General features: G+C 43.3%; 1 protein-coding gene across 4 annotated transcripts in view; it reads left to right on the top strand.

The window, feature by feature from the left end:
- The window catches only part of WDFY4 (WDFY family member 4), a 463,201-nt gene that overhangs the window by 399,525 nt on the left and 50,228 nt on the right, over positions 1–13,448 (top strand). For all 4 annotated transcript variants that reach the window (XM_061634768.1, XM_061634767.1, XM_061634766.1 and 1 more), the window contains 3 exons: positions 6,359–6,450; positions 8,169–8,381; positions 11,372–11,519. In XM_061634768.1, the coding sequence (XP_061490752.1) occupies positions 6,359–6,450; positions 8,169–8,381; positions 11,372–11,519 (453 nt within the window). The remainder of the gene's footprint in view (positions 1–6,358; positions 6,451–8,168; positions 8,382–11,371; positions 11,520–13,448) is intronic.

Raw genomic sequence — 13,448 nt, 5'->3', positions numbered from 1 at the left:
GGCGTCAGAGTTAGAGGCCATGTCTTCTGCTCCATACTTTGTGTATGTGCATCCTAATAAGGTCTCTCTTTTCCCATTGCAAATCAGCATTCAACATATTCAACAGGAGATAGTGGTCTCACAGATTCTATTTACCCAATACTTCTGTGAGATCTCCTCCTTCATCTCCCTCTCCACCTGGGGAGCCTCCTGCTAAGAAGCCTAGGGAGCTGGTGGGTCTGGCTCCTACTGTTCAAAGTGGAACCCCAGTTTTGTCTGTTTCTAACACTATGGTAGATGCTATAAGGGTCCCTTTTGCTGTTTCCAACCCAAACATTCCTCCTGTTCCACTGGCAGTTGTCTTGGAGAGTAGCGATCATATGGTACCTGATCAGGTGGGGTATTCTGATTCAGCTTGCTCCAACAGACTTTGTAGAGGATCCTCCAGAACAGGGCAGAGGTGATCCTGGTGGCCATGGTTCCCTGACTTGGTTCTCATGTCAGTGAGGGATTTGTGGATCTGTACATCCCAAGCCGGAGCTCATCCAGCTGAAAGCCTGGTGGCTGAGTTGCTCTGGCTAATTCAGGTGTGGTTTTCGGTGAATGTCCTGGACATATTTATACAAGGTATATTGTACTTCTTGGCAGGATTGTCATGGTGTTCTAGGGAAACAGTAGATCCTTTGTCTAGGAGCGTCTGCTTCCTTGGTTTTTTGTAGGCTGGTGTAGACCAGTTCTATTAAGCAACAGGTGACAGTGTTGAGTAACATATTTTCTTGCTTAGGAAGTCCAAGCCTCATCAAAGGGGTGTCCCCTCAAGTGATTCATTGGTTTCCCACTTGGAACCTTGATTGGGGCTTGTCAACTTTGACCAGTGTTACATTTGAACCTATGGTCACTTGCCCCTTGAGCTGCTCCAAGAGCTAGAGGGAGCCCCAGCTGACAAAGCGTCAAGGCGAGTTAAGCAGCAGAGCGAGTTCGGCAGCAGGGCGAGGAGGCCAGGGCCCCCCACTCTGCCCGTCTGTTCCCTGACCTCAACTAAACCGCAGTCTCCAACCCATTGACGTAATAAACCTTAAACAAAACTATGCAGGTAAGAAGCCAGCAGGGGTGTGGGGGCTTTCCAGTGTTTTGCATCGCCTGCAGCATGTACAACTATCTGCCTGTTGGACAGAAGTCGTGGGTATGCTCTCGGTGCAATGAGCTCCTGGCTCTCCGGGAACGACTTCATTTCCTTGAGGCCAAGGTGGCAGACCTGGAAAAGCTGAGAGAGGCAGAGAGGTGTGTGGAGGAGGCCTTCAGGGACGTTATAGCTGTGTCCCACTCCAACGATGATAGCTCTCCTGCTATCATGGAGAACGATGGTCTCGGGGAAGGAGAGCATCCAGCTGAGGAAGAGGGAAACGATCCCTTAGAAGGGACCCATTCCTTGGGGGATGAGCAGCTCTCCTCTCGTGCCGAGGATATATCTCCAGGGGGTGGAGGGATCCTTGTAGTGGGTGATTCGATCATCAGGAACATAGACAGTGGGGTGTGTGATGGGCGTGTAGACCGCAAGGTGTTTTGCCTGCCTGGTGCGAAGGTTGCGGATATCGCCCGTCGTTTAGATAGTTTGGTAGACAGTGCTGGGAAGGAGTCAGTGGTCGTGGTGCACGTTGGCACCAACGACATGGGGAAATGCAGCCGTGAGGTCCTGGAAGCAAAATTTAGGTTGCTAGGTAGGATGCTGAAAGCCAGGACCTCCAAGGTGTCTTTCTCTGAAATGCTACCGGTTCCACGCGCAGGACCAGCCAGACAGGCCCAGCTTTGCAGTCTCAATGCGTGGATGAGATGATGGTGTCAGGTGGAAGGGTTTGGATTTGTTAGGCACTGGGGAACATTTTGGGACAAGCCGGGCCTGTACAAAAGGGACGGGCTCCACTTGAACCAGAATGGAACCAGACTGCTGGCACTTAAAATTAAAAAGGTGGCAGAGCAGCTTTTAAACTGACTGAGGGGGGAAACCTGACAGGAGCTGAGAAAGGTCCGGTTTGGAATAAACCTCCCCCCTGGGATAAAAACCAAAGAAATGATGAAATTTTAAAAGGGGTAGGCCTAGAAGTAGGCATTGTGAGAGCAGGGGCACAGGATATAAATTCAGAAGAGCAAAATTACCACAGGCCTAACCACAAGTGCCAAAGACACTTGAAGAGAGACACTGCTTACAAGTGCCTGTACGCTAATGCTAGGAGCCTGCGAACCAAGATGGGAGAACTGGAGTGCTTGGTCTTAGAGGAGAGCATTGATATAGTGAGCATAACAGAGACCTGGTGGAATGGAGAAAACCAGTGGGATACGGTTATCCCTGGATATAAACTATATCGGAAGGACAGGGAAGGACGTATTGGTGGCGGAGTCGCTCTATACGTGAAAGAAGGCATTGAATCCAGCAAGCTCGAAACCCCAAAAGAGGCAGACTCCTCCACAGAATCATTGTGGGTGGTGATACCATGCCCCAGGAGGGACTTAATACTGGGAACGATCTATCGTCCCCCTGATCAAAATGCTCAGGGAGACCTTGAGATGAGATATGAAATTGAGGAAGCATCCAAACTAGGAAATGTGGTAGTAATGGGTGACTTCAACTACCCGGACATAGACTGGCCGCATATGTGTTCCAGTCATGACAAAGAAGCAAAGTTTCTAGATATTCTAAATGACTATTCCCTAGACCAGTTGGTCATGGAACCGACCAGAGGGACGGCAACCCTGGACTTAATCCTCAGTGGGGACCGGGACCTGGTGCAAGATGTAAGTGTTGTTGAACCGGTTGGGAGCAGTGACCACAGTGCTATTAAATTAAACATACATGTAAATGGCCAATTGCCAAGAAAATCCAACACGGTCACATTTGACTTCAAAAGAGGAAACTTCACAAAAATGAGGCGATTGGTAAAAAGAAAGCTGAAAAACAAAGTCCAGAGGGTCACATCACTCGAAAATGCTTGGAAGTTGTTTAAAAACACTGTATTAGAAGCTCAACTGGAGTGCATACCGCAGATCAGAAAAGGTACCACCAGGGCCAAGAAGATGCCAGCATGGTTAACGAGCAAAGTCAAGGAAGCTCTTAGAGGCAAAAAGTCTTCCTTCAAAAAATGGAAGTCTTGTCCAAATGAAGAAAATAAAAAAGAACACAAACTCTGGCAAAAGAAATGCAAGAAGACAATAAGGGATGCTAAAAAAGAATTTGAGGAGCACATTGCTAAGAACATAAAAACCAACAACAAAAAATTCTATAAATACATTCAAAGCAGGAGACCATCTAGGGAGACAATTGGACCCTTGGATGATAAGGGAGTCAAAGGTGTACTAAAGAACGATAAGGAGATTGCAGAGAAGCTAAATGAATTCTTTGCATCTGTCTTCACAGTGGAAGATATAGGGCAGATCCCTGAACCTGAACTAACATTTGCAGGAAGGGATTCTGAGGAACTGAGACAAATAGTGGTAACGAGAGAGGAAGTTCTAAGCTTAATGGACAATATAAAAACTGACAAATCACCGGGCCCGGATGGCATCCACCCGAAGTTCTCAAAGAACTGAAATGTGAAATTGCTGATCTGCTAACTAAAATATGTAACTTGTCCCTTGGGTCCTCCTCCGTGCCTGAGGACTGGAAAGTGGCAAATGTAACGCCAATCTTCAAAAAGGGATCCAGAGGGGATCCCGGAAATTACAGGCCAGTTAGCTTAACTTCTGTCCCTGGAAAACTGGTAGAAAGTATAATTAAAGCTAGATTAACTAAGCACATAGAAGAACAAGCCTTGCTGAAGCAGAGCCAGCATGGCTTCTGCAAGGGAAAGTCCTGTCTCAGTAACCTATTAGAATTCTTTGAGAGTGTCAACAAGCATATAGATAGAGGTGATCCAGTGGACATAGTGTACTTAGACTTTCAAAAAGTGTTTGACAAGGTACCTCACCAAAGGCTTCTGAGGAAGCTTAGCAGTCATGGAATAAGAGGAGAGGTCCTCTTGTGGATAAGGAATTGGTTAAGAAGCAGAAAGCAGAGAGTAGGAATCAACGGACAGTTCTCCCAATGGAGGGCTGTAGAAAGTGGAGTCCCTCAAGGATCGGTATTGGGACCTGTACTTTTCAACTTGTTCATTAATGACCTAGAATTAGGAGTGAGCAGTGAAGTGGCCAAGTTTGCTGACGACACTAAATTGTTCAGGGTTGTTAAAACAAAAAGGGATTGCAAAGAGCTCCAAAAAGACCTCTCCAAACTGAGTGAATGGGCAGAAAAATGGCAAATGCAATTCAATATAAACAAGTGTAAAATTATGCATATTGGAGCAAAAAATCTGAATTTCACATATACGCTCATGGGGTCTGAACTGGCGGTGACCGACCAGGAGAGAGACCTCGGGGTTGTGGTGGACAGCACAATGAAAATGTCGACCCAATGTGCGGCAGCTGTGAAAAAGGCAAATTCCATGCTAGCGATAATTAGGAAAGGTATTGAAAATAAAACAGCCGATATCATAATGCCGTTGTATAAATCTATGGTGCAGCCGCATTTGGAATACTGTGTACAGTTCTGGTCGCCTCATCTCAAAAAGGATATTATAGAGTTGGAAAAGGTTCAGAAGAGGGCAACCAGAATGATCAAGGGGATGGAGTGACTCCCTTACGAGGAAAGGTTGCAGCATTTGGGGCTTTTTAGTTTAGAGAAAAGGCGGGTCAGAGGAGACATGATAGAAGTGTATGAAATTATGCATGGCATTGAGAAAGTGGATAGAGAAAAGTTCTTCTCCCTCTCTCATAATACTAGAACTCGTGGACATTCCAAGAAGCTGAATGTTGGAAGATTCAGGACAGACAAAAGGAAGTACTTCTTTACTCAGCGCATAGTTAAACTATGGAATTTGCTCCCACAAGATGCAGTAATGGCCCCCAGCTTGGATGGCTTTAAAAGAAGATTAGACAAATTCATGGAGGACAGGGCTATCAATGGCTACTAGCCATGATGGCTGTGCTCTGCCACCCTAGTCAGAGGCAGCATGCTTCTGAAAACCAGTTGCCGGAAGCCTCAGGAGGGGGAGAGTGTTCTTGCACTCGGGTCCTGCTTGCGGGCTTCCCCCAGGCACCTGGTTGGCCACTGTGAGAACAGGATGCTGGACTAGATGGGCCACTGGCCTGATCCAGCAGGCTCTTCTTATGTTCTTATGTTCTTATGTTAACAGATTCATTTTGCAGACAGACTTCTTGTCACTTCTTGTCCATTACGTAGGTTTCAGAACTGGATGTACTTTGAACTGACCCACAGTTGTGCATGTTACATCAGGATGTGGTAGTCTTGTGTCCTGATCCAGCCTTCTTTCCCAAGGTAAATTCAGTGTTACATCGGTCACAGGACGTAATCCTTTCTTCTCTTGCCAAATCCCTCCTGTTCCCAGGTGACATGTTGGCATTCTCTGGATGTGTATAGTGCTCTCTGGTTTTATTTGGATCAGACGTTCCAAGTCCTTGTTTGTGGTTTTTCAGTCCTTCTAAGGGGAAGAAGGTATCCTCTTCTTCCATTTTTCAGGTTGCATTCAGCAATCTATCAAGCCTATTCAGCATTGGGCAAGGAACCTCCAGGTGGTCTTGTTGCACACTCAGTCAGGGAGTTGCGTTCTCAGCTGCCTTCAAACAGTCTTTGATATTGCAGGGCTGTTATGTGGACTACACCACATACTTTTGTTAAACATTATAGAATAGATGACTTTCATCAGCTGATGCAGCATTTGAAACGATAGTTCTTCAAAGGATTGTTCAACACTTGGTCTGGGACAGAGGAAGCCCACCCAGTTAATAGGGAACTGCTCTGCTATATCCCTAATATAGAATGTCCTTCACTTTCAATAGGCAAAAATGGAAATTTTACTTACCGTGAATTTCTGTTTGATGTTGGTAGTGGAGGACATTCTCCCCACCTCACCTTCCTCTAGTGTTACTCTACTGATCCTCTGTTGGTTTGGTCTTTGGGCCTCTGCCTTCTTTCTACATTGTTAGAGTGTTTAAGTTGTCTTATCCCATTGCACTGTTTTATTATGTACATGTTGAAGTTAAGGTTGGATTTCCTGTTGTTTGGGTCTGAGTTTGTTTTTCTCAGATTGTTACTATTGCCTGGGGGAATTCTGGGTTTCACTGATGTGGGGCTGAGGAGTTGTTATTGCTCTGCCAGTTGGACTGGACAGTGATACAACTCCTCCCCCTGGAGAGGATGCAAAGGATTCTGGACCCTACCTGTCAATCCAGTGGGAGGCTTCATCCCTAACATAGAATATCATCCAATGCCAACATCAAACAGAAATTGACGGTAAGTAAAATTTCTGGTGTTTTTTTTTATCACTTGCAGGAAGCTTGCGGGATGGTACCTTGCTGGGTGATGTGCAGCTGCCACCCTGGGCAGATGGAAATCCTCATAAATTTATCAATTTGCACAGACAGGTCAGTATGACAAGACATGCACTCTGAAGCAATGCCACATGTCTACATTGAGCTGGCAATGGAAATGGACTGCCTTCAAGTCATTTCCAACTTATGGCGACCCTATGAATAGGGTTTTTCATGGTAAGCTGTATTCAGAGGAGGTTTACCATTGCTTTCCTCTGAGGCAGAGAGGCAGTAACTGGCCCAAGGTCACCCAGTGAGCTTCGTGGCTGTGTGGGGATTCGAACCCTGGTCTCCATGTCCTCTAAATTTGCTTTCTGGCCTGAGAGTGGTGATGGGGAGAATCCATGAAAAAACTGTTAACGTTTTTCTTTGGCTGTTTGCTACTGTTCACAATCAGACCCTACCCTCATTGCCAATTGCAATAACTTTGGTGGTCATCTTTATGCCTGTTTCATTTCTTCTCAAGAGATTCCAACCAATCAGTAGATGATGATATTATGATGCTTTTATAGCTAGTCAGATTTGGCTATTTGCTGTGGACAAATGAATGAAGCTCAGTTTTGACTGAGGACATTGTAAACATTTTCACAGTCCTTTCACAAAGTCCCCCCTCCCCGTAGTATCCAAAATTGGAGGTCTCTCTTCAGATGAATATTTTTAAGAAACAGGCTATTCCTGTTTTAGCTTAGTCCTACACTAGGGGCAGTATCCAACAAAGTAGTGCAAGGATTTCCAAAAGAACTTCCTGACCTCTTCTCTCCTCATGTGCCCTGAGCCCTCCCAAAATCTGCTTTAGGGCTGGGGGAACCCTTTAGGGTGTGTGCAGGGGGCATGTAGAGAGTAGGGATGGGTGAGTATTTCATTTCAGTTCGCATTTCAAGCCAAATGTATGAGATTTTCATTTTTTAAAAAAATATGAGGACCGAAACACAGCCATCCTTTGAAATTTGCACTTACTCAAATTTTGAAATGTAGTTTGCCAACCATTGTTTACAAATATGCATATATTAGGGGAAAGTGTTCATAAAAATAAATACATGCATGAAAATAACATGCAAAAATGCATTGTATGACAAGTACTGTATATCGTTTGCAAAAATGTTTACATTAGTCAAAACTCCCTACAAAACTGTTTTTATTAGGAGAAATTTGTACTAAAACGCTGGAGAAATGTCATGAGGCTTTTTTTTTAAAAAAAATCACAAATGGCTGCAGAAGTGTGGAGAACTGAATTTAAGATTGGAAAAATGAGAAACTGAGAGAACCAAAACTGACAGATCTCTCCATCGCTAGTGGAGAGATGAGAAGGAGGGGAATTTCCATTGTGCAGCCCAAATTCCTTGCGCTAATGGCAATTCTTGGCTGAATACCACCCTAAATAAGTGCATGTGAACAAACAAACTCTTTGCAGCCTCTCTGCATGCTTGTGAAAGCAAAATCGTTCCAGAGCAAGAGTGGTGGTGGGGGGCATCCTAGTGTCCTGTTTCTAACCCCCACAGAGCAATTGTCATTGAGAGTAGCTGCGCCACATTGATAATATATGCATGGTACTAGTATGTCAATTTGGGAGACCTTAAATTTAACCTAAGAAATGGGTTAACCCCTTCCATGGTCCCCATTGAAGGCAACTTGCACATCTCGAGGGGCCACCCAGAGTTAATAGGAGAATGCACACTGCTAATTCAACAGTCCAGGCACAAGGATTCTATCTACAGACAAAAGTTAGGATAGTGTTCTTGATTATTAACAAGGGTTTTACTATTGGGTTTCAGGCACTTGAAAGCAATTATGTCAGTGCCCATATCCATCACTGGATAGATCTGATCTTTGGCTCGAAGCAACATGGCACAGCTGCAGTGAAGGCTGTGAACATTTTTCATCCCTATTTCTACGGTGATCGGCTACACCTGGATAACATCAATGATCCACTCATCAAAAAAGCCATCTTGGGGTTTGTCAGCAACTTTGGACAGATCCCGAAGCAGGTACACTAGAGATGTGGGGAAAGTGTAATAGAGCAGCACTGAACTTTAAGCCACCAAGAGCTGAAAACATTCTCCATTTTGATCCTAGGGATTGAATATTATAGAATTGTCCAGGAAATCAGCAGTCCCTTGCACTGGGATGATCCATCCTGGGAGTGCATCTGGACTCCATGTGTTGGGGCTCATCTACCAATCTACTGTGTAAACCTGCCAATAAAAGCCTGAATGTTTCTTCATCTGCAGCAGGTCCCTGAGAGAATACTGGGAACCCTGCTGCAAATTAGTCTCATAAAAAGAGATGGAAGCTTCATGCTGGAATAATCAAAATCTCTGCCACTACACATTAATTAGCACCAAGAGGGTATTGGGTACTATGGAGGATATGCAATTAGCCTGGTTGCTCACCAGAGGGTTTTCTTTCTGAGATCCTAAAGCACACTTACTTGGAAGTAAATGCCACTGCAGCCTATGGGAAATCAGAAGAATCTGATTCCAAGGAAATAGGATGAGGAGAAATTCTTCTTTCAGAGTCTTTCTTTTATAGGTCTCACTTTATAGCTGTTGATTATTTAGAAAAGCTATTTCCTCCTGCATCCAGTTTGGGTGGCCTTTGTTATGAGGTATCTTACACTGAGAGATGAAAAGTAATCCTGATATGAGTGGGGAGAGTAGGGATATATCAAAGTAGGGAAAATGCCAAGATGGAAGTTAAAAGCATCTGATATATAGTTCTCAAGGCAGTTCAAGAATATCTTCCTGAATGAGGAAGACATCACTGTAGCTGAATCCAGATACGGCCACATTTTTATTAATGGGAAAAACAAAATGGTCAGGGGATGGGAAAAACTCCCTGTTAAGAAAGGTTATAATGTTTGGGACTTTTTAAGGGGAAAGTGAGTAAGGGGATACATGATACAGCTGTATACAATTATGTATGGTACAGAGAAAGCAGATAAAGGTTTTCCCCCTGTCTCATAGTCATCCAGTGGTCATCTAGCGAAGCTGAAAGGTAGGAGATTCAGGACAGACAAAAAGGAAGTTCAGTGCATAATTAAACTGTGGAATTTGCTTCCACAAGAAGATACAGTGATGGCCACCAACTTAGCTGGCTTTAAAGGAGATTTGGTTAATTCATGGAAGATATAGCTAATAATGGTTACTAGGCATGATGAATGCATTACCTCTAGTATCAGAGGCAGTATGCCTGAATAAAAGTTGCCAGGGAACATGAGCAGGAGAGTGCTTTTGCACTTATGTCTTCCTTATAGGATTCCTAGAGGCATCTGGTTTGCTACTGAAGGAACAGGAAGCTGTACTGGATAGGTCTTTGATTTGATCCAGCATGGCTCTTCTTATGCCTCATGGTCTAGGAGGTGTAGGCTTGCCAGTTTTCAGTCAAATGACTGTAACCTTGTCAGAACAGGTATGCAGCCTGGATTTTCTTCTGGACTCACCTCTGCTACTTGATAAATAGGTTGCAGCTGTTGTGAAGGAGACCTGCTATCAGCCATCTGATATACTTTCTCTGTCCTGTTCTGCAGGATAAGAACATGACTGCAATCATAGTGCATAGTGCAATGCATAGTGACTTATAGGATTGACTGCTGTTAGGTTCACTATATATGGCTTGAAAACAGCAATATCTTTGTTGCTATCCCAACCGGTGCCTCGTTTTCTTTTTTCTGAAGTGTTATAAGTTGTATAATTGCTAGAAGCAACCTGTATGCTTTGAGGTTGCAGTCTTAACTGTCTACTCAGAAGTAAGTCCCACTGAATTCAGTCGGACTTATCCAAGTAGGATTCCAGTCTTAATCTGCTCCCTACTGTGAATTTTAAAAACCAATTAAATATATTGTTATTGTTCTTTTCACATGGAAAGAAGTTATCTCTTTTGTTACCTATGGGCTTCATCTGTGCTTCTCAGTTAAAATCCAAAGCATCTTAGTCAAAGTGGGGAGAAACATCTGAATTTGCCTCCATTTCTCTAAATAACCTTGCCCCACCCCCAGCCTAATTCCAATATTTTAAACATAAATTAGCATGAGTGTTATTTTTCAGTGTGCACACACACAATCATTTTCTGAATGGTGGGTCTTCCATCAAAAAATCAAATCTATCAAATTTGCACTTTCTGGAACAATATAAGAACCAAAACACAGCCTTTCTTTGAAATTTGCACATATAAGAATTTTGTGATGCGTTTCTCCAACCAACGTTTACAAAAATGTATATACTAGGGGGAGGTGTGCATAAAAATATGTTAGTGAAAATAACATACAAAAATTCATTATATTGGGAGAAATTGCTTGCAGAAATGTGTACATTTGTCAAACCATCTACAAAAATGTGTTTATTACAAGAAATTTGCACCAAGAAGTCTGAAGAATTTTCATGAGGATTATTTTTTAAAAAATTGCAAATTGCTGCAGAAATGAGGAGAAACTGAGAGAAATGAAATTGACAATCCTTCCATTCCTAGCTGCAAAAGGCTACCAAAGTTGTCCCTCTGAAAATTCATTGTGTTTGAAAGGGAACACACAGGGAAGGTAAATTCTTTGTAAAATTTGCTGATGGCTGGGATGTGTACTAGAAGATACATTTTTAAAAGTATGTATTTGCATCAGTGGAGGATGAAACGGAAGAAAGACTTGTGCAAAATAAATTAATTGCAACAGAATAGAAAATGCCATAGGATAGTACAAATAGACTGAGGCATGTTTTTACATCCCTATCACCCGGAAGGGCTTTGCTCTGTATATCACCTTCCACAGTGGTGAAAACCACTATTGGAGAGGGTCATTGTTTCATCAGCCCTGAGACTTTGGAACAGCCCACCATATATTGTACTACTTGTGCAATGCCAAAAAAGAGGAAATACTTCATTTTTTAAAAAGCCAAAAGAAGACAGATTTGTATAAAGTTTGCATATGCTAATTTAGATAGATAGATGCAATTAAAAGTAATTTCTTGCTATTTTTTCTTCTTCACAGCTTTTTACCAAATCACACCCATCCAGGAATGCCTTGGGGAAGCATCCACTGGGTAGAGAAAGTATACTCTTCTCTTATCCAGCAGATGAATTGTGTACAACATTCAGCAACCTCCATAACTTGAAGCTCTCATCAGTTACCATCAAAGGTACAGACCGTTTGGGGACTCTGGGGGTGGATTGCCGGATTATTGATCTTGCTAGGACTAGTATAATCCTTGATTGTTTGGTGGGATCAGGTTCCCTACTGTAGAATAGGAGGGCATGGTAGTTACTGCTAGTCAGCAATAATATGGAAGTGCCCCTTTTTGCCATCTTTTATGGCTCCCTTACCCTTGCTAGAGATGGATAACTGTACAGTGTGTTCTAATAGAGTGCATCTTAAAGCATCTGTTCACACTTTTAATTAATGTAAATGGAAAAGGCAAGGATTCAAAAATTATTCAATGAACATTCATAAATATGAGCTCAGTCTGAACTGAACCACATTGCTCTCTCAACAATGTCATTAGGAGTAAAATGGAACCAATGGCTTCTCCACCCACGCCCACCTCACCCCTTCACTTTCTGAAATTTATTCAACAACAGCAGGAAGACTCACAATGGACCTCCATTAAGCGCTAGACATGGCAACCAGCCTGCTGGGCTTCCAGGAACCATGGTGGATGGAACTCCCCGTGTTTCCTACTCCACACATGTTTGCAGCAGGATCAAACCCCCTGACACAGCCCAATTATGAATCTTTACCCACTGCTGCCAGATAAGTTTAGGAAAGGGGAAGAATTGTGATGGGGCTTATCCCCAGTGGGGGTTGGGGATAGGGAAGCCATTGACCCTGTTGCACTCCTGATGTCATCAATGAGAGTGTGATGAGTTAGGCTGCCATATGTCCTGGTTGTCTGGGTTATGCGCAGCTTTTAGCCATGCCAACCACTGCCTATTGGAGCCATTGGCTGACCCAATGCATAGTTTTCATTTAAAAAAGAAAGCAAGTCTCTAGATGTTACATAACAGGGCAAAATGTGCAGACAATGTCCTGCCCAATCATTTTGTGAGAAATCAACCTAAGCTTACATCTACACATCGGCGGAAAAAAGGACAAAATGGGACACAAATCAGTATAAAATCTGTGTATGCTTATATGATTAATTTTAATAGAAATATAATACATCCCACCATAGCAGGGAAGGCTGTGACCAGGTGACCCATGTGCCTGCTCAGTCTGCTGTTGATGGACAACTTCAAGGCCCCTGATCTCCCTTCTTATGGTTCTTTGGCTTTTAACCAGACTTGGACCAGAGACCACTTCAAACAGGGGACACCTTCAGATACTGTCCTCTGTAATGTATAGCACATACACATTTTATTTATTTATTTATTTATTTATTAAATTTCTATACCGCCCCACAGCCGAAGCTCTCTGAGCGGTGCACAACAGTCAACATCAAAATACAATAGGTCACATATAAACAGATTTAAAACTTTTTAAAACTTTAAAAATATAAAAATTCCCAGAAGAATCAAGACAGTTTCAACACATACTAAAATGCTAAAATGCCTGGGAAAAGAGGAAAGTTTTAACCTGGCGCCGAAAAGATAGTAATGTTGGCGCCAGGCGTACCTCATCCGGGAGATTGTTCCCTAATTCGGGGGCCACATTCTAATGTGATGGTTCCTTCCTTCCATTGTTCTTAGTCTATTCATTCATTCATTTCTATACTGCTCTTCATCCAACAGGTTATAGAGGGGTACACATTAAAATAACACAATAAAGCAATACAAAGGCAAAATAAATAGTTTAAAAGGACATTAAAAACAGTAGGTCAAAACTTAAAAACCTCTGGACCTGTCCAGTGCTCAAGGGACCAAAGGCCACTGAGAAGGTACATTCCCGGCCTCCCAGGGGAAGACTAGGCTGGCTGCATCCATCGGCCAGAAAATGAGCAGCTGTAGGGAGCTGCCAGGAAACAGCCTCAATTGCCACTTGGCCTGAGAATGCAGAACCAGAGATGCATACTCAGCCAAAGGAACAAGAGACGCCAAGTGCTAGACCAGCAAGAGAAGAGGAGCCTGGCCCA

Source organism: Rhineura floridana, chromosome 7 (genome assembly GCF_030035675.1).
Source record: "Rhineura floridana isolate rRhiFlo1 chromosome 7, rRhiFlo1.hap2, whole genome shotgun sequence".
Lineage (NCBI taxonomy): Eukaryota > Metazoa > Chordata > Lepidosauria > Squamata > Rhineuridae > Rhineura > Rhineura floridana.
This window is presented reverse-complemented; position numbering and strand designations above follow the sequence as displayed.